General features: G+C 41.2%; 1 protein-coding gene across 2 annotated transcripts in view; it reads right to left on the bottom strand.

The window, feature by feature from the left end:
• Positions 1 to 20,365, bottom strand: part of LOC121550950 (fibrinogen C domain-containing protein 1-like) — a 188,879-nt gene that overhangs the window by 35,743 nt on the left and 132,771 nt on the right. For both annotated transcript variants that reach the window (XM_041863415.2, XM_045226822.1), the window contains one exon: positions 16,971 to 17,067. In XM_041863415.2, coding sequence (XP_041719349.1) covers positions 16,971 to 17,067 — 97 coding nt within the window. The remainder of the gene's footprint in view (positions 1 to 16,970; positions 17,068 to 20,365) is intronic.

The raw sequence follows: 20,365 nt of genomic DNA on the forward strand, positions 1-20,365 counted from the left end.
CACATGGGGACAAAGATCGTACTTTTTGGAGAAATGTCCTCTGGTCTGATGAAACTAAAATAGAACTGTTTGGCCATAATGACCATTGTTATGTTTGGAGGAAAAAGGGGGTACTTGCAAGCCGAAGAACACCATCCCAACCGTGAAGCACGGGGGTGGCAGCATCATGCTGTGGGGGTGCTTTGCTGCAGGAGGGACTGGTGTACTTCACAAAATAGATGGCAGTGCCCCCGCACATTGACTCTGCACCGGTACCCCCCCTGTATATAGCCTCCCTACTGTTATTTTATTTTACTTCTGCTCTTTTTTTCTCAACACTTTTTTGTTGTTGTTTTATTTTACTTAAAAAAAAAATATATATGCAGGTGGTTAAGGGCTGTAATTAAGCATTTCACGGTAATGTCTACACCTGTTGTATTCGGCGCATGTGGCAAATCAAATTTGATTTGATCATGAGTAAGGAAAATTATGTGGATATATTGAAGCAACATCTCAAGACATTTGGGTCTTCCAAATGGACAATGACCCCAAGCATACTTCCAAAGTTGTGGCAAAATGGCTTAAGGACAACAAAGTCAAGGTATTGGAGTGGCCATCACAAAGCCCTATAGAACATTTGTGGGCAGAACTGAAAAAGCGTGTGCGAGCAAGGAGGCCTACAAACCTGACTCAGTTATACCAGCTCTGTCAGGAGAAATGGGCCAAAATTCACCCAAATTATTGTGGAAGCTTGTGGAAGGCTACCCAAAACTTTTGACCCAAGTTAACCAATTTAAAGGCAATGCTACCAAATACTAATTGAGTGTATGTAAACTTCTGACCCACTGGGAATTTGATTAAATAAATAAAAGCAGAAAATAAATCATTCTCTCTACTATTATTCTGACATTTCTCGTTCTTAAAACAAAGTGGTGATCCTAACTGACCTAAGACAAGGAATTTTTACTAGGATTAAATGTCAGAAATTGTGAAAAACTGAGTTTAAATGTATTTGGCTAAGGTGTATGTAAACTTCCGACTTCAACTGTACATACACACACACACACTCACCACCAGGCACACACAAACACACACACACATACCCACCCACCACAACTTTGTATTATTATTATTTATATCCAGCTAACAGTCAATTTCTCCTAATCCCTGCCTAGATGTACATACAGTGGGGAGAACAAGTATTTGATACACTGCCGATTTTGCAGGTTTTCCTACTTACAAAGCATGTAGAGGTCTGTAATTTTTATCATAGGTACACTTCAACTGTGAGAGACGGAATCTAAAACAAAAATCCAGAAAATCACATTGTATGATTTTTAAGTAAACAATTAGCATTTTATTGCATGACATAAGTATTTGATACATCAGAAAATCAGAATGTAATATTTGGTACAGAAACCTTTGTTTGCAATTACAGAGATCATATGTTTCCTGTAGGTCTTGACCAGGTTTGCACACACTGCAGCAGGGATTTTGGCCCACTCCTCCATACAGACCTTCTCCAGATCCTTCAGGTTTCGGGGCTGTCGCTGGGCAATACAGACTTTCAGCTCCCTTCAAAGATTTTCTATTGGGTTCAGGTCTGGAGACTGGCTAGGCCACTCCAGGACCTTGAGATGCTTCTTCCGGAGCCACTCCTTAGTTGTCCTGGCTGTGTGTTTCGGGTCGTTGTCATGCTGGAAGACCCAGCCACGACCCATCTTCAATGCTAGTACTGAGGGAAGGAGGTTGTTGGCCAAGATCTCGCGATACATGGCCCCATCCATCCTCCCCTCAATACAGTGCAGTCGTTCTGTCCCCTTTGCAGAAAAGCATCCCCAAAGAATGATGTTTCCACCTCCATGCTTCACGGTTGGGATGGTGTTCTTGGGGTTGTACTCATCCTTCTTCTTCCTCCAAACACGGCGAGTGGAGTTTAGACCAAAAACCTATATTTTTGTCTCATCAGACCACATGACCTTCTCCCATTCCTCCTCTGGATCATCCAGATGGTCATTGGCTAACTTCAGACGGGCCTGGACATGAGCTGGCTTGAGCAGGGGGACCTTGCGTGCGCTGCAGGATTGTAATCCATGACGGCGTAGTGTGTTACTAATGGTTTTCTTTGAGACTGTGGTCCCAGCTCTCTTCAGGTCATTGACCAGGTCCTGCCGTGTAGTTCTGGGCTGATCCCTCACCTTCCTCATGATCATTGATGCCCCACGAGGTGAGAACTTGCATGGAGCCCCAGACCGAGGGCGATTGAGCGTCATCTTGAACTTCTTCCATTTTCTAATAATTGCGGCAACAGTTGTTGCCTTCTCACCAAGCTGCTTGCCTATTGTCCTGTAGCCCATCCCAGCCTTGTGCAGGTCTACAATTTTATCCCTGATGTCCTTACACAGCTCTCTAGTCTTGGCCATTGTGGAGAGGTTGGAGTCTGTTTGATTGAGTGTGTGGACAGGTGTCTTTTATACAGGTAACGAGTTCAAACAGGTGCAGTTAAATCAGGTCATGAGTGGAGAATAGGAGGGCTTCTTAAAGAAAAACTAACAGGTCTGTGAGAGCCGGAATTCTTACTGGTTGGTAGGTGATCAAGTACTGCAAATTAATTACTTAAAAATCATACAATGTGATTTTCTGGATTTTTGTTTTAGATTTCGTCTCTCACAGTTGAAGTGTACCTATGATAAAAATTACAGACCTCTACATGCTTTGTAAGTAGGAAAACCTACAAAATCGGCAGTGTATCAAATACTTGTTCTCCCCACTGTATCTACCTCAAATACTACAGTATCCCTGCACATTGTACATTTGGTACTGGCATTGACCCTGTATATAGCTTCCTCTCTTTGTCTTGTGTTTTGTTTAATTTTTTTTATTAATTATACTATTTTGATATTCAATTCTACACTGTTAGGTATAGCTTACAAGTTAAGGATTTCACTGTACTTATATGACAACTAAAACAGGGGTTGGAGCCAAAATTATTTTTTTTACTTTTAGCTCCTCAACATTAAATTACTTCACCAATCAGTGCGGACAGAGCAGCTTGGTATGGAGCGGGCAAGCTAATTTCATGAATTGGACAGACACGTGTAGGGCGCAATATTCGACTGAAACTGCTGGTGGAGGAGGAGGCTTGGCTTCAAGTGCTGGGCATCTTGATATGACATGCATTATCTGAATTAAGCCCACAGAATTCTACCTGCAGAGGAGAGACTTCTATGAAGGAACTTTGAATGTCTTTGAATTTCAGAGTTGGCTTAAAGTTGGACCAGAGCTAGCTAGCTAACAATCTTGTGTGTGCAGAGCGGCACCAGAATTAAAATAAAAAAAACGTCTTGCCTTTTTTTAGTTAATAAATCCAATGTGAAACGTGATAACTATAGTATCCTTAACTAGTATTGAAAAAGTTAATCCATTCTTCTCTACATAAAAAAATCTCTCTCCCTAATTTCTGAATCAAACTTGTAAAATCAGTAGGCTACAGTAGACTATGCTTCGGAGGGGCAGGTAGCCTAAACACGCACAGGCAATGATTTTCAGCTGGCAGGCAGAGACTGGAATACGTTTCTGAGTGACAGAGTGAGGGCTTTGCATAGGCTGAAGAAAAATGCCCGGAATGTAAAATAACGTTATTAATCCTTAAGAGTCTATTGATGCACACCCGTAAGTCAATCTAATTAAATAAAAAAATCATAATAAAAAAATCCCAATCAAAATCTGTCAGTTTAAACTAGATATATCTGTTTTTTGCATGGGCTGCCTCTCAAAGGTGGCTGAGCTACAGCGGTGTTTGTCAGACCATGAGACATCCCGAAAATTGGTCTCTAGCGTCCGAATGGTTTGGCCTACAAACAGAGAACACCAAGATGGTTTTGCTCTACGACCCCCACAGGACTAACAGGACTCGTCTGAAGTCGGTAACACTGATGTGCCAACTTCTGTCTTTAGCTTCCAAACCGTTTGGGTCACAAACTAATATTTCCCCACTATGGAAAGGGGACATTCTCACAAACTCGGTGGTGTTCAGAAGGTAACTGGTATCAGTTTAAAAAAATGAATGGAAGTATGGAGGTAGTTTTGTGCCATCAAAGAAAAAGGAGTAAAATATGTGTCCTAAAGACTAAAATATTTCCTTAGCTTTCTTTTATCTCCTAGATATAGGGAAGACACTTCAAAACCTTATTCTTTATTCTTTATTTTTTGACTGTCTGTTTTTTCCATTTACGAATGTACTATTCAATGTGTTTGGGCTATAGTATTACATGCCAAATTCATTATTTGATCAAAAACATTTTAATATATCTTTTTTGATACCTACAGGGGTTCTAAAATTCAAAATCAAATAGCTAAATGATCCATGGTATGATCATCTTAAAACAAGTCCATATGTTAGCTTAGACTTTTTTAACCGGTTCCCATGCTTTTAAAATGACGGTTATGTTCCGGAACAGTATAAATCACTTTCGTTCCCGGTTCTGATTCTGTTCCTTGAAAATGTTTGTTATTTTCCAGTTTTCTGTTCTGTTCCCTGAACTGGTTCCAACCCCTGGTTGCAATATATTTAACGTAAATGTATTTCAAATACATGTAAATACATTTGCATCTTTGCTGAAATGCATTTAATGTCTGACAATATTCCAGAAATGGATGGCTATGACGTCTAGTCTACAGGGTGGCCAAATGGGTTCCTAATTCTTTACCCTTTACACTCCTGGGAATAGGCTTATATGGATAGGGCTAAATTGAAATGTTTCTTACAGAAGAAATATGAAAAGTATATGCATAAGTATTGTAGCAATTGAAAGGGAACAGTTTGGAGATCATAGCAAAATTATTAGACGAAAGTTGAGGACACAACAGTTTCCCTGACACAAGACTGATTTTATGTGCATTTTACATTTACTGTACTTTTCACCACATTTGTTGATAGAGAAATCAGAAAATATTCTGGATACATTCAGTAACATGATAAGAATATTTCTGGAAAATGTGGGGTAGGTGCAACATAAGACAAAAAATTACGAAGGTTTGAGTGAGTGGACTAACTGGTGTTACAGTTAGTGCACAGTTCCTAAGTAATTTCAATGCACTTTTATGACTCAAAGAAGAGTCTTCAACTATAAGGTGCTTGTTTGAGCTCTCCTAGTTGTGCCGTTGGGGAACTAGAGCAAGCACACTGGTAGTTGTTTTGTTTGGAACACAGCCCTGCATCCCCGCCATCACACAATTACAGTTGTTGTTTACGCAATCCAAAAACGGCCCATTATAAATCGCAATCTGGGCCAGGTGGGCATCATTTGAAAGCTTGTTCTATTGTCAACATGACTATCTAAGTTATAAAATACGAGCTTACAGTGTTAGGCTTTCACGGGGCAATTCAGGGAAACAGATAATAATTCTGGTGCGCATAGAAAGGAGTCATGCGTGCATTCAAATTTCCTTCACTATAGACAAACACAAAGTGGGGAAAAAAAGTATTTAGTCAGCCACCAATTGTGCAAGTTCTCCCACTTAAAAAGATGAGAGAGGCCTGTAATTTTCAACATAGGTACACGTCAACTATGACAGACAAATTGAGATTTTTTTTCCCAGAAAATCACATTGTAGGATTTTTAATGAATTTATTTGCAAATTATGGTGGAAAATAAGTATTTGGTCACCTACAAACAAGCAAGATTTCTGGCTCTCACAGACCTGTAACTTCTTCTTTAAGAGGCTCCTCTGTCCTCCACTCGTTACCTGTATTAATGGCTCCTGTTTGAACTTGTTATCAGTATAAAAGACACCTGTCCACAACCTCAAACAGTCACACTCCAAACTCCACTATGGCCAAGACCAAAGAGCTGTCAAAGGACACCAGAAACAAAATTGTAGACCTGCACCTGGCTGGGAAGACTGAATCTGCAATAGGTAAGCAGCTTGGTTCGAAGAAATCAACTGTGGGAGCAATTATTAGGAAATGGGGCTACACGCAAGATCTGACCCCGTGGGGTCAAAATGATCACAAGAACGGTGAGCAAAAATTCCAGAACCACACGGGGGGACCTAGTGAATGACCTGCAGAGAGCTGGGACCAAAGTAACAAAGCCTACCATCAGTAACACACTACGCCGCCAGGGACTCAAATCCTGCAGTGCCAGACGTGTCCCCCTGCTTAAGCCAGTACATGTCCAGGCCCGTCTGAAGTTTGCTAGAGTACATTTGAATGATCCAGAAGAGGATTGGGAGAATGTCATATGGTCAGATGAAACCAAAATATAACTCTTTGGTAAAAACTCAACTCGTCGTGTTTGGAGGACAAAGAATGCTGAGTTGCATCCAAAGAACACCATACCTACTGTGAAGCATGGGGGTTTGCTGTTTTTCTGCAAAGGGACCAGGACGACTGATCGTGTAAAGGAAAGAATGAATGGGGCCATGTATCGTGAGATTCTGAGTGAAAACCTCCTTCCATCAGCAAGGGCATTGAAGATGAAACGTGGCTGGGTCTTTCAGCATGACAATGATCCCAAACACACCGCCCGGGCAACGAAGGAGTGGCTTCGTAAGATGCATTTCAAGGTCCTGGAGTGGCCTAGCCAGTCTCCAGATCTCAACCCCATAGAAAATCTTTGGAGGGAGTTGAAAGTCCGTGTTGCCCAGCGACAGCCCCAAAACATCACTGCTCTAGAGGAGATCTGCATGGAGGAATGGGTCAAAATACCAGCAACAGTGTGTGAAAACCTTGTGAAGACTTACAGAAAACGTTTGACCTGTGTCATTGCCAACAAAGGGTATATAACAAAGTATTGAGAAACTTTTGTTATTGACCAAATACTTATTTTCCACCATAATTTGCAAATAAATTCATTAAAAATCCTACAATGTGATTTTCTGGATTTTTTTCCCCTCATTTTGTCTGTCATATTTGATGTGTACCTATGATGAAAATTACAGGCCTCTCTCATCTTTTTAAGTGGGAGAACTTGCACAATTGGTGGCTGACTAAATACTTTTTTTCCCCACTGTAGGCTCATTCTGTTCAGAACAACCTAGGGTATAACGCCATGTCATCCTGTAACTGTACATCAAACATAGTGATCATAAACGTTGACACTGTATATGACATGAGTTTTATGACATGGAAATGTGAAGTGCACATTTGGACTCACGGGTGTTTGGCTTGCTTGAATGACATCAACGTGATATTTATTATAATCCTCAATGTCTCACCTTTCAAAATACATTGAGTCCTGTTAATTTACAGCATTTCCCTCACTCAGACAACAAACATTTGCAAAAGTTGCCCAATTAGCACTAGGGATGGGGGCAACTTATTTTTGCATGCTGTCAGTCAAAACCCATACAGCGCTGTAAAGCGCAGAGCCTGAGCTTGCTTATCAGTGACCAAATCTGCCATTTTCAACCTGTATATGTGTACAAATGTAAACAGGTACGAGTGTAAATGTAAACTTTAAATTGTGATGGTGAGTTATAATTTTTTTATTGATTAGACCTCATTTTAATATTCTGTCATAAAGAGCACATGTTCGACTTCATAAAAAACGAGTTTTCCCATCCCAAGAGGTAAAAAAAATACTATAGTAAGTCCACATTCAGTTCTGCCCATTGGATGCTGGTTGCAATGCTTTCGTCAAGTTTATCACTTCATGACCGATAATGTATCATGTTTGTAGTAATATTTGTAGTCATTTAAATACATGTTAATGCTTTTGGTATTTGTCAAATAGACTTGGAGGCCTGGCTTGTTAGGGGCGTGGCTTTATCTTAGTGCTTTTTGGCCTCCCTTGAGATGGATTGTCATTCCAGTTAATGTTTTACACATGTCTGTTATTGGAGGTTAATTTATTTCATATGGAGATAAAAAAAAAAATACATATAAAAATATGATTAGAGATAAAAAAAATTGTGAAAATTGTGAAATAAAATAAATTGGCCATATAATGTATTTAATTTGTCTTTATTTCATACATTTTAAATACATTCCAACATATATTGTGGAATGTATTTAAAATGCATATATAAATGAATGTAAAATGTGCCCCATTTCAGAAAGCTGGGTGTAAGACAGATGTCACTACTTCACAGGAGAGGCACTTGAAAGTTTAAACAAAAACAAATCATTTGAACTTTCATGTGCCTTAATAACAAACTCGTATGTCATCTGTAAATACAAATAAAAAAGTTACATTACGAGCCTAGTTGGTTTAGCCACGGAAAAAGACAGGAACCATCCTGAGATAATGGATGGGCTAGACATGCCGAGAGAGTAGTTCTGATTGGTCTGCCATGTCGCAGGCTTCTGTCTATAACATGAGCTGGTCAGTATGTGTAGATAATCCTTGCTATCGCGGGTATTTTGCAAGATATAGCCATGGAGAACTGCAAAAGTGTGGCTACTGCGCTCAACAACATTTCTGCCCTGAATTTGGCAGGCACTATCCACAAAGATCAGTGGGTAAAAGTTGTAATGGACTAGTTTCTGGAGGACGATCATGCCATGCTGACTTTCTGACTGAAAATCAATCATACTATGAGGAAATCCCTGACTTAACGTTAGGTAAAAATTTTCCGACTTTTTGCGGATAAAAAGCTGTGCGTGATGAAGTAGTGCACATAAAAAACAGTTGTTCATTGCTAGATAACGTTAGCTGGCTGGCTGGCTATGATCTGTGCAGTAATATTATTCATATCTCAGAAAGCCATAGATATCGCCTACTGTTAGATAGCTAACATTGAACCTAGTTGGTTAGCTTTAGCTACCTGCAGATTCATACTACATCATTTCATGCATGGTGGCTAGATATGACAATCCGTTTGTATTGCTATACTGTATGGGTTGTGATTATGGTTAATTGTTTAGCTAGCTAGCTGCCTGGCTAGCTACATGTCTAAACAAGACCCACTTCGCCAGATGATTGCATGACCCATCAATTTAGCCAGGTGTGTCTGGGGGTGATTACGGACATCTATTGTATTTCATGGAGATGTGTACATGTCTAGACAATAGAGAACCATCCACTTCAGGCCGCTGCCACAGATCAAATAGTACCAGCACTTTCCCACCTCCCAAATCATTTTCATTGCATTATATGAGCGTATGCTTATTATCTAAACTTGGGAGGTGAATTGATGTTATTGCTGGTATGCAAGGGTTTAATGTATTTTCTATTTGTTCTCTATTTTCCTGTTTTACAGCATCAATCCTCTGTAGCCTGGTGTTGTTGTCGCCAAGTGAGCGTTCGGACTCAGTCGGGAGCAGGTTTCCGCTGCTGTGTAATGCTGACGTCCTTCCTTCCAGAGATGGTCTGCCTGTACAAGCACCTTCTGGACTGGACTTAACTAGACAAATATATATTTTTGAGAAGATTAGGGAGTTTTGCGACGAAGATGGCATGGACATCACATGCCGTGCAGGACAGAAACAGGCTCTCCAAATATAGATTCCCTTGTTCATGCGTTGTACTGACGGCCTAGTTCATCACTGAGGACGAGTTCCCAGTCATCCGGACTATCTGTACTGCCTCTATGTACATTCACGACTCTCTCCTAACACTCCCGCACATACACAACACACACAATTTATTTTATTGATATTGTTCTTGTACATTATTTAGTTATTTCATTACTGGCATTGACATGGTTTTTAAAAAAAATATTTTGACACTTTCTATTTTTGATATTGCTACTATGCAAATATGCAAGTAAGGAATTTCACTGTACCGTTTACACCGTCTGTATCCCGTGCATGTGACAAATAAACTTTGATTTGATATAGTGTGTGTTTACTAGAGACAGCAATGTGAAGAAGAACATGAAGAAGAACATGACCTGCACCAAAGTCAGATTAGGATATAAGCCAAGGACTAGATAAAGTGTATTTTTTACCTGAGTTTTTCCTTATTGAAGGCTACTTCTTTCACCACTTTCAGTCTTGAGATCTACACTCCCATACTCACTCTGTTTAGCACATGGCCTCATGTGAATCCTTAAAGAGATGGGTTGGGCAACACAATCTCATGGGAGGCCAAAAAGCACTAAGAAAAACCCAAACACCCAACAAGCCATGCCTCCAAGTCTTCTTATTGTACTTGACACATACCAAAAGCATACCAAAAACACTAACATGCATTTACAGTTTTTTTCAATTGCTAACAAGCATCGGTCAATACTGAAGCCACTTTTTCAAAACTCTTCACACAGTCTGCATTACCAACATGCATCTTGGCCAAACAGTTAATCTCACCTCCAAAACTCACTCCAACCACCAAAACACTTCATACGTCTCAAAATAAGCTTGTTCGTCCATAACACTGGCAACAATTCTCACTCAGAAAGCATACATTGTCACTCACAACACACAGACCTAAAAAACACTAACAACAGGGGGCATTACATAAATTAACTTTTCTCTCTGAAGTTTGAATGATCAATCAGTATTTCATTATAGAATAAGAATAAAACCTTTTCACTTTATTGACTGTACTAAAGTATATGTAACAAGAATTATTCAGAAATGCAGCAAAATGCTTTAATAGCCTTTTTTTTCTATATCTTTGCATATAGTAATTTACTTGAGAAAAATAAAATGTTGAAACCAAAAACGAAATCATGGAATTCCAGGGCTGCAATAATAACTACAAAAAAAAACATCAACAACATATATAGTAGAATCACTCATACTGTACAGTACTGTGAGGGTTCTAGCTCTCCCTCTCTCCTGCATTTGGCCACAAGTTCTCATCAACATCACATATTATTTCTTCTCTGGCGATGCATCTTGGAAAGTATCTTCTGGAATGTCTAATCCAACCCTGGCAGTCTTCAGGAGAAGTGTCTCCACACCCAGCATTCATGGCATCCAGTAAGGACATCTGGTCATGTGGATGGTGGTCATTAACCTTCCTCCTCCACGCAGAGAAAAACTCCTCTATGGGGTTTAGGAAGGTGGAGTATGGAGGCAGGAATAGTACTGACATTCTGGGATGTATCCCGTGTAGCTCAGTTGGTAGAGCATGGCGTTTGCAACGCCAGGGTTGTGGGTTTGATTGCCACGGGGGGCCAGTATGAAAATGTATGCACTCACTAACTGTAAATCGCTCTGGATAAGATTGTCTGCTAAATGACTAAAATGTAATGTGCAGCAAACCAGTCTGTGACTGCAGCAGAGTGGTGGAATACCACATTATCCCACACAACAACAAAAGGTAGGGGAGTTTCTTGCCCCTCACCCCTCCGCTGGCACAAGTCGATTATGCAGGTCATCCAGAAAAGAAATGAGCCTCTCTGTATTGTAGGGGCCAATGAGTGGTTTATGTAACAGCAAACCATCATTGGACAGTGCAGCTCTTTGCCACCTTCTCCTCCCTTCTGAATCCTCCTCCCCCTCCCCCCCACTCCTCCCTCTCTGTGGATGACTTCGTCAACCATTTTGAAAAGAAGGTTGACGACATCCGATCCTCGTTTGTTAAGTCAAATGACACTGCTGGTCCTGCTCACACTGCCCTACCCTATGCTTTGACTTCTTTCTCCCCTCTCTCTCCAGATGAAATCTTGCGTCTTGTGACGGCCGGCCGCCCAACTACCTGCCCGCTTGACCCTATCCCCTCCTCTCTTCTCCAGACCATCTCCGGTGACCTTCTCCCTTACCTCACCTCGCTCATCAACTCATCCTTGAACGCTGGCTATGTCCCTTCAGTCTTCAAGAGAGCGAGAGTTGCACCCCTTCTCAAAAAACCAACACTTGATCCCTCTGATGTCAACAACTACAGACCAGTATCCGTTCTTTCTTTTCTCTCCAAAACTCTTGAGCGTGCAGTCTTTAGCCAACTCTCTTGCTATCTCTCTCAGAATGACCTTCTTGATTCAAACCAGTCAGGTTTCAAGACTGGTCATTCAACTGAGACTGCTCTTCTCTGTGTCACGGAGGCTCTCCGCACTGCTAAAGCTAACTCTCTCTCCTCTGCTCTTGTCCTTCTAGACCTGTCTGCTGCCTTTGATACTGTGAACCATCAGATCCTCCTCTCCACCCTCTCCGAGTTGGGCATCTGCGGCGCGGCTCACTCTTGGATTGCGTCCTACCTGACCGGTCGCTCCTACCAAGTGGCGTGGCGAGAATCTGTCTCCGCACCACGTGCTCTCACCACTGGTGTCCCCCAGGGCTCAGTTCTAGGCCCTCTCCTATTCTCGCTATACACCAAGTCACTTGGCTCTATCATATCCTCACATGGCCTCTCCTATCATTGCTACGCAGACGACACACAACTAATCTTCTCCTTTCCCCCTTCTGATAACCAGGTGGCGAATCGCATCTCTGCATGTCTGGCAGACATATCAGTGTGGATGACGAATCACCACCTCAAGCTGAACCTCGGCAAGACGGAGCTGCTCTTCCTCCTGGGGAAGTACTGCCCGTTCCATGATCTCGCCATCACGGTTGACAACTCCGTTGTGTCCTCCTCCCAGAGTGCGAAGAGCCTCGGCTTGACCCTGGACAACACCCTGTCGTTCTCTGCTAACATCAAGGCGGTGACTCAATCCTGTAGGTTCATACTCTACAACATTCGGAGAGTATGACCCTGCCTTACACAGGAAGCGGCACAGGTCCTAATCCAGGCACTTGTTATCCCTTAGACCTAGCACAGGAAATACTTCAATAGTTGAACCATACAGTACCCGTCAAAGGTTTGGACACACCTACATCAAAACTATGAAATAACACATATGGAATCATCTAGTAAACAAAAAATGTTTAAACAAATCAAAATATATTTTAGATTCTTCAAAGTAGCCACCCTTTGCACAGGTCCTAATCCAGGCACTTGTCATCTCCCGTCTGAATTACTGCAACTCGCTGTTGGCTGGGCTCCCTGCCTATGCCATTAAACCCCTACAACTCATCCAGAATGCCGCAGCCCGTCTGGTGTTCAACCTTCCCAAGTTCTCTCACGTCACCCCGCTCCTCCGCACACTCCACTGGCTTCCAGTTGAAGCTCGCATCTGCTACAAGACCATGGTGCTTGCCTACGGAGCTGTGAGGGGAAAAGCACCTCCGTACCTTCAGGCTCTGATCAGTCCTTACACCCAAACGAGGGCATTGCGTTCATCCACCTCTGGCCTGCTGGCCCCCCTACCTCTGCGGAAGCACAGTTCCCACTCAGCCCAGTCAAAACTGTTTGCTGCTCTGGCACCCCAATGGTGGAACAAGCTCCCTCACGACGCCAGGACAGCGGAGTCACTCACCACCTTCCGGAAACACTTGAAACCCCACCTCTTTAAGGAATACCTGGGATAGGATAAAGTAATCCTTCTACCCCCCCTTACCCCACCCCACCAAAAAAAAAAAAATGTAAATAGATAGGCTATTTTTGTGAATCTTACATTAAATTGCACACAACATGCTTCCAGTCCCACTGTCACAAGGGGATTTATGGCTGATTTAACTAGTACTTACCAGCTGGATGGCTGGCAGGTAGCCTAGCGGTTAAGACCATTGGATCAGTAAACAAAAGGTTGCTGGATTGAATTCCTGAGACGACTAGGTGAAAAATCTGTCGATGTGCCCTTGAGCAAGGCACTTGCACAAGTCGCTCTGGATAAGAGTGTCTGCTAAATCAGTGTTTCCCAACCCTGGTTTTTGAGTACCCCCAACAGTACATATTTTTGTTGTAGCCCTGGACAAACACACCACATTCAGCTAATTGAGGGCTTAATGATTAGTTGACAAGTCAGTACTGTTGGGGGTACTTGAGGAGCAGGGTTGGGAAACACTGTGCTAAATGAGAAAAAAATGTTCAATTGGATTTTTCCCAGATGTGGTAAATTCCCACTTTGTTACGAACGCACGATAACACCGCTAACCATCCACTGTAGAGACCTATAATACCACTCATTTGAAGCACAAGACCTAGACATTGACATATTGTGGAGCGTTGTACGATGTACAGTGCATTCGGAACGTATTCAGACCCCTTTACTTTTTCCACATTTTGTTACGTTACAGCCTTATTCTAAAATTGATTAAATTGTTTTTTTTCTTCATCAATCTAAACACAATACCCCATAATGAAAAACCAAAAACAGGTTTGTAGAAATGTTTGCAAAAAAAAAGATTACTGAAATGTTATATTTACATAAGTATTCAGACCCTTTACTCAGTACTTTGTTGAAGCACCTTTGGCAGCGATTACAGCCTCGAGTCTTCTTGGGTATGACGCTACAAGCTTGGCACATCTGTATTTGGGGAGTTTCTCCCATTCTTCTCTGCAGATCCTCTCAAGCGCTGTCAGGTTGGATGAGGAGCGTCACTGCACAGCTATTTTCAGGCCTCTCCAGAGATGTTCGATCGGGTTCAAGTCCGGGCTCTAACTGGGCCACTCAAGGACATTCAGAGACTTGTCCCGAAGCCACTCCTGCGCTGTCTTGGCTGTGTGCTTAGGGTAGTTGTCCTGTTGGAAGGTGAACCTTCGCCCCAGTCTGAGGTCCTGAGCACTCTGGAGCAGCTTTTCATGAAAGATCTCTCTGTACTTTGCTCCGTTCATCTTCCCCTCAATCCTGACTTGTCTCCCAGTCCCTGCAGCTGAAAAACATCCCCACAGCATGATGCTGCCACTACCATGGTGCCTGGTTTCCTCCAAACGTGACGCTTGGCATTCAGGCCAAAGAGTTCAATCTTGGTTTCATCAGACCAGAGAATCTTGTTTCTCATGGTCCAAGAGTCCTTTAGGTGCCTTTTGGCAAACTCCAAGCAGGCTGTCATGTGCTTTTACTGAGGAGTGGCTTCCGTCTGGCCATTCTACCATAAAGGCCTGATTGGTGGAGTGCTGCAGAGATGGTTGTCCTTCTGGAAGGTTCTCCCATCTCTACAGAGGAACTCTGGAGCTCTGTCAGAATGACCATCGGGTTATTGGTCACCTCCCTGACCAAGGCCCTTCTCCCCCGATTGCTCAGTTTGGCCCGGTGGCCAGCTCTAGGAAGCATCTTGGTGGTTCCAAAGTTATTTCATTAAGAATGATGGAGGCCACTGTGTTCTTGTGGACCTTCAAGGCTGCAGAAATATTTTGGTACCCTTCCCTGGATCTGTGCCTCAACACAATCCTGTCTCGGAGCTCTATGGACAATTCCTTCGATCTCATGGCTTGGTTTTTGCTCTGACATGCACTGTCAACTGTGGGACCTTATATAGACAGGTGTGTGCCTTTCCAAATCATGTCCAATCAATTGAATTTACCACAGGTGGACTCCAGTCAAGTTGTAGAAACATCTCAAGGATGATCAATGGAAACAGGATGAACCTGAGCTAAATTTCGAGTCTCATAGCAAAGAGTCTGAATACTTATGTGAATAAGGTATTTCTGTTTTTTACTTTTAATACATTTGCACAAATTTCTAAAAACTTTTTTTTGCTTTGTCATTATGGGGTATTGTGTGTATTGATGACGAAAAACATTAATTTAATCAATTTTAGAATAAGGCTGTGACGTAACAAAATGTGGAAAAAGTCAAGGGGTCTGAATACTTTCTGAATGCACTGTATATATATATATATATATATATATATATATATATATATATATATATATATATATATATATATATATTTATATATATATATAATATATATATATATATATATATATATTATATATATATATATAATATATATATATGTATATATATATATATATATTTTATGATTTAATTAAGCCGAAGAGAGGCACTACATAATATTTTATTTTATGAGAAAATGTTTTTTATCTGTATTAAGTTCAACATGTGCTCTTTATGACAGAATGTTCAAATTAGGTGAAATCAATATATATATATATATATATATATATATATATATTATTTTACTCACCATCACAATTTAAATTATATCCCTTGCAAAATTTTGGCTTGGTGGCCCAGAAAACAATCTCCATTGATCAATATGTAAAGACTAATTTAAGAAGCTGAATTTGAACCACTTTGGCCACCCTGTAAACAAGATGTCATAGCCATACATTTCTGGAATATTGTCAGGCATTGTATGTACATGCATCTGTGGAATACAATGTATTTAAATACATTTTACGTGACATTAAATATATTGAAATGTATTTTTTTCCCGTATTGGTGTACACTGACATAAGTGCATGTGATACCAAAGAGCCTAAAAAGTTTAATTGTTAAGACAGTGACTATTTCATTACAATATGATTTGCCCAATTTAGTATATTTGGCATACATCTTCATAAAAATATATATTTCTTACAAATACATGCTGGAAATGCATGTTGGAAAATATTTTACATAACATTTCCAAATACATTTTAGAATATGTTTAGCAAATATATCGATAAATACATGTGAAAAGATATTCTAAAGTGCATTCTTTAATGTATTTCAGAATGTATTTTGAAATACATTAAATACATTTTCCTCCCACCAAACGCATGCATGCACACACACACACACGCACAATTCTGTAGAGAATTGTTCTAAGATTTTTCCTTTGGCCTTCACTGATGAATATCATTTAAAGAATACAGAAGCAGCAATGCATGTGTGACTCTGCAATTCTGAGTAAAAATATATTCATTTTACTTTCTGCTAGTGAGATAGGGTTGCTGGGATAAGGCAACTAAATTACCAGTACGTGATCCACTCCTATTCATGAATGAAACCTGAGAGGCATGCGCTGCTCAGTGTAAAATCTATTTCCAAGATTTTGAAGCAAATGTTATGCTTCCAGTGTTGCAAGTTAAAAAAGAATGTTTTCTTGAAAACCCAGCGTAGCTTCTGTGTAAGCCTCAATTTGATCCAGCTGTCTTGTCTACTTGGAATTATTATAGTGTGTAGAGCAAGTTTTGGGATCCCACACCAAATAACACTTTCTCCTTTCTTCTGGGCAGACTTTGGGAATGTGACAAGAACGTGGAGCGTTATCGAACCAATAGACTAAGTCATTCATGGTATTGATCCTATTTGTGAGTGCTCACCAAGCCAGTGCTCCCCAGTAATCTTGCCGAAGCCGTTGCGGTATGCGTCCCATGCTCGGAAGAAGTTCACTACGCCGTCTTCTCTGCGCTGAATGACCTTGGAGGAAAAACAGAAAAAGAAACACCCCATATTATTACCATGGCAACATTTCACTATATTGTTTTGTGATCATGAGTGGCCAAATGCAACCTAATCCAGGGCCGTATTCATTAGTGCACACAATAGCAAAATGTTTTGCAACGGAAAACAAAAATGACCGTTTCTTATTGGACAAGCTCAAGTAGTCTCTCCTTGTTTCAGTCTGTTTTCTTTATAAGTTAGAATGTTAGCAAGCTAAATGTCCCTTACCTTGAGCTAAGAGCTCTTGGCGCATCTAAGCCCTCGCGGGGCGTTTAAGCCCTGAATGATGCCTGACAGGAAGCCCTGTCTCCCAGACTGCGACCACCAAGACCACAGCCAATCTCATGCAAGCAACAAGGCAGCTAACTTGGCTAGTCTTGTGAGTCAGCGAGCTAACTAGCTAGTTATCTAGGTAGTCTTGTTAGCTAGCTTGTTATTGTGATGGAAAATGTTATGTTGGTGCTTTTCTATTGACCAATTTCTATGTTCTGATTGTGACTGATTGAATGAATCCTCACTATCAGTGTCTGCAATTTGGCAGTACGCCCAGAACCTTGTTTAGAGAAAGGGATATCTCAGTTTAAATGTCTCAGCTTAGAGATAAGAAGGCTCGAGGTATTGGTCGGTCACATGAATGAAGCAAACGTTAGTGATTAAGTAATTATGAATAAGCTAAATCATGCAAATATGTCTTGTCATATATAAGGGAACTAACGGGACTGCCCCGTTAGAGCTTCTGACAGACGTTCACTATGGTGCATTAAGTTTGTTGGAACCTCTCCAGCGCGCTGACAATAAACAATGGTTCATTTAAGCTTGACTTCGAGTGTCCCTGTTAAAATAATTTCCAAGTCAATTTGGCTTCACAAAAATTGGCGTCAAGGATGATTGATTCTGCCTGTGGAGCTTTCTATTGGGGGTCTGCAAGGAAAACCAGTGGCACATTTTATGAAGCATGAGGGATATTCCTGTCTGACCAAAAGAGGACGAGACCCACCCAGAACAGACCCTTACTGTGAGCTGCCCAGAAGGAGACACATCATCTGCGAACAATTGAGGGACGGCAACTGATTTCAGTAAGTCAATTTAAATGAATCTGTATAAAAATAAATGATACAAAATAAAATCAAGGCGAGTAACGCATAAAAAGGTACCCATAGTCTTATAGAGAGAATACTTTTCACTAGTTTTATGAGAAGACTAGAGCGAGGGTGTAGCGGTACCATGGAAAGCCCCGCTGACAGCTATCTGTAGGCATTTATGAGATATACAGTGGGGAGAACAAGTATTTGATACACTGCCACATTTGCAGGTTTTCCTACTTACAAAGCATGTAGAGGTCTGTAATTTTTTTCAAAGGTACACTTCAACAGTGAGAGACGGAATCTAAAACAAAAATCCAGAAAATCACATTGTATGATTTTTAAGTAATTAATTTCCATTTTATTGCATGACATAAGTATTTGATCACCTACCAACCAGTAAGAATTCTGGCTCTCACAGACCTGTTAGTTTTTCTTTAAGAAGCCCCCTTGTTCTCCACTCATTACCTGTATTAACTGCACCTGTTTGAACTTGTTACCTGTCTAAAAGACACCTCTCCACACACTCAATCAAACAGACTCCAACCTCTCCACAATGGCCAAGACCAGAGAGCTGTGTAAGGACATCAGGGATAAAATTGTAGACCTGCACAAGGCTGGGATGGGCTACAGGACAATAGGCAAGCAGCTTGGTGAGAAGGCAACAACTGTTGGCGCAATTATTAGAAAATGGAAGAAGTTCAAGATGACGGTCAATCACCTCGGTCTGGGGCTCCAAGCAAGATCTCACCTCGTGGGGCATCAATGATCATGAGGAAGGTGAGGGATCAGCCCAGAACTACACGGCAGGACCTGGTCAATGACCTGAAGAGAGCTGGGACCACAGTCTCAAAGAAAACCATTAGTAACACACTACGCCGTCATGGATTAAAATCCTGCAGCGCACGCAAGGTTCCCCTGCTCAAGCCAGCGCATGTCCAGGCCCGTCTGAAGTTAGCCAATGACCATCTGGATGATCCAGAGGAGGAATGGGAGAAGGTCATGTGGTCTGATGAAACAAAAATATAGGTTTTTGGTCTAAACTCCACTCGCCGTGTTTGGAGGAAGAAGAAGGATGAGTACAACCCCAAGAACACCATCCCAACCGTGAAGCATGGAGGTGGAAACATCATTCTTTGGGGATGCTTTTCTGCAAAGGGGACAGGACGACTACACCATATTGAGGGGAGGATGGATGGTGCCATGTATCGCGAGATCTTGGCCAACAATCTCCTTCCCTCAGTAAGAGCATTGAAGATGGGTCGTGGCTGGGTCTTCCAGCATGACAACGACCCGAAACACACAGCCAGGGCAACTAAGGAGTGGCTCCGTAAGAAGCATCTCAAGGTCCTGGAGTGGCCTAGCCAGTCTCCAGACCTGAACCCAATAGAAAATCTTTGGAGGGAGCTGAAAGTCTGTATTGCCCAGCGACAGCCCTGAAACCTGAAGGATCTGGAGAAGGTCTGTATGGAGGAGTGGGCCAAAATCCCTGCTGCAGTGTGTGCAAACCTGGTCAAGACCTACAGGAAACGTATGATCTCTGTAATGCAAACAAAGGTTTTTGTACCAAATATTAAGTTCTGCTTTTCTGATGTATCAAATACTTATGTCATGCAATAAAATGCAAATTAATTACTTAAAAATCATACAATGTGATTTTCTGGAATTTTGTTTTAGATTCTGTCTTTCACAGTTGAAGTGTACCTATGATAAAAAATTACAGACCTCTACATGCTTTGTAAGTAGGAAAACCTGCAAAATCGGCAGTGTATCAAATACTTGTTCTCCCCACTGTATCTACGTGGTCTGCAGCCACTACAAAATAACACAAGGTATTTTTGAATATGGGGTTTTATTTATATGTATAGCAAGTAGCGGCAAGAAAACTGTTGAAGATACATATGGTGCATAGCAAGTAACGACAAGAGAATCGTTGAAGATGCACAGGAGGTAATAAGGGAGATTACTGAGTGTTTTTGGGAAAAGTACTAAATGAATGTGGATGTGAAAGTAGTGTGATTGTGAGATATGACATATTAAGCTGTTTGAAATTTGGCTGATTGAAATTTGGATAATAAATGGATTGAAATTAGTACTACTAAGATTGAAATATGGATCGAAATCTGGATATTAAACAGATTGAAATTTGTATACAATATTGAAATATGGATAAAAAGCTGATTGAGAATTGG

The sequence above is a fragment of the Coregonus clupeaformis genome, chromosome 18 (genome assembly GCF_020615455.1).
Source record: "Coregonus clupeaformis isolate EN_2021a chromosome 18, ASM2061545v1, whole genome shotgun sequence".
NCBI lineage: Eukaryota > Metazoa > Chordata > Actinopteri > Salmoniformes > Salmonidae > Coregonus > Coregonus clupeaformis.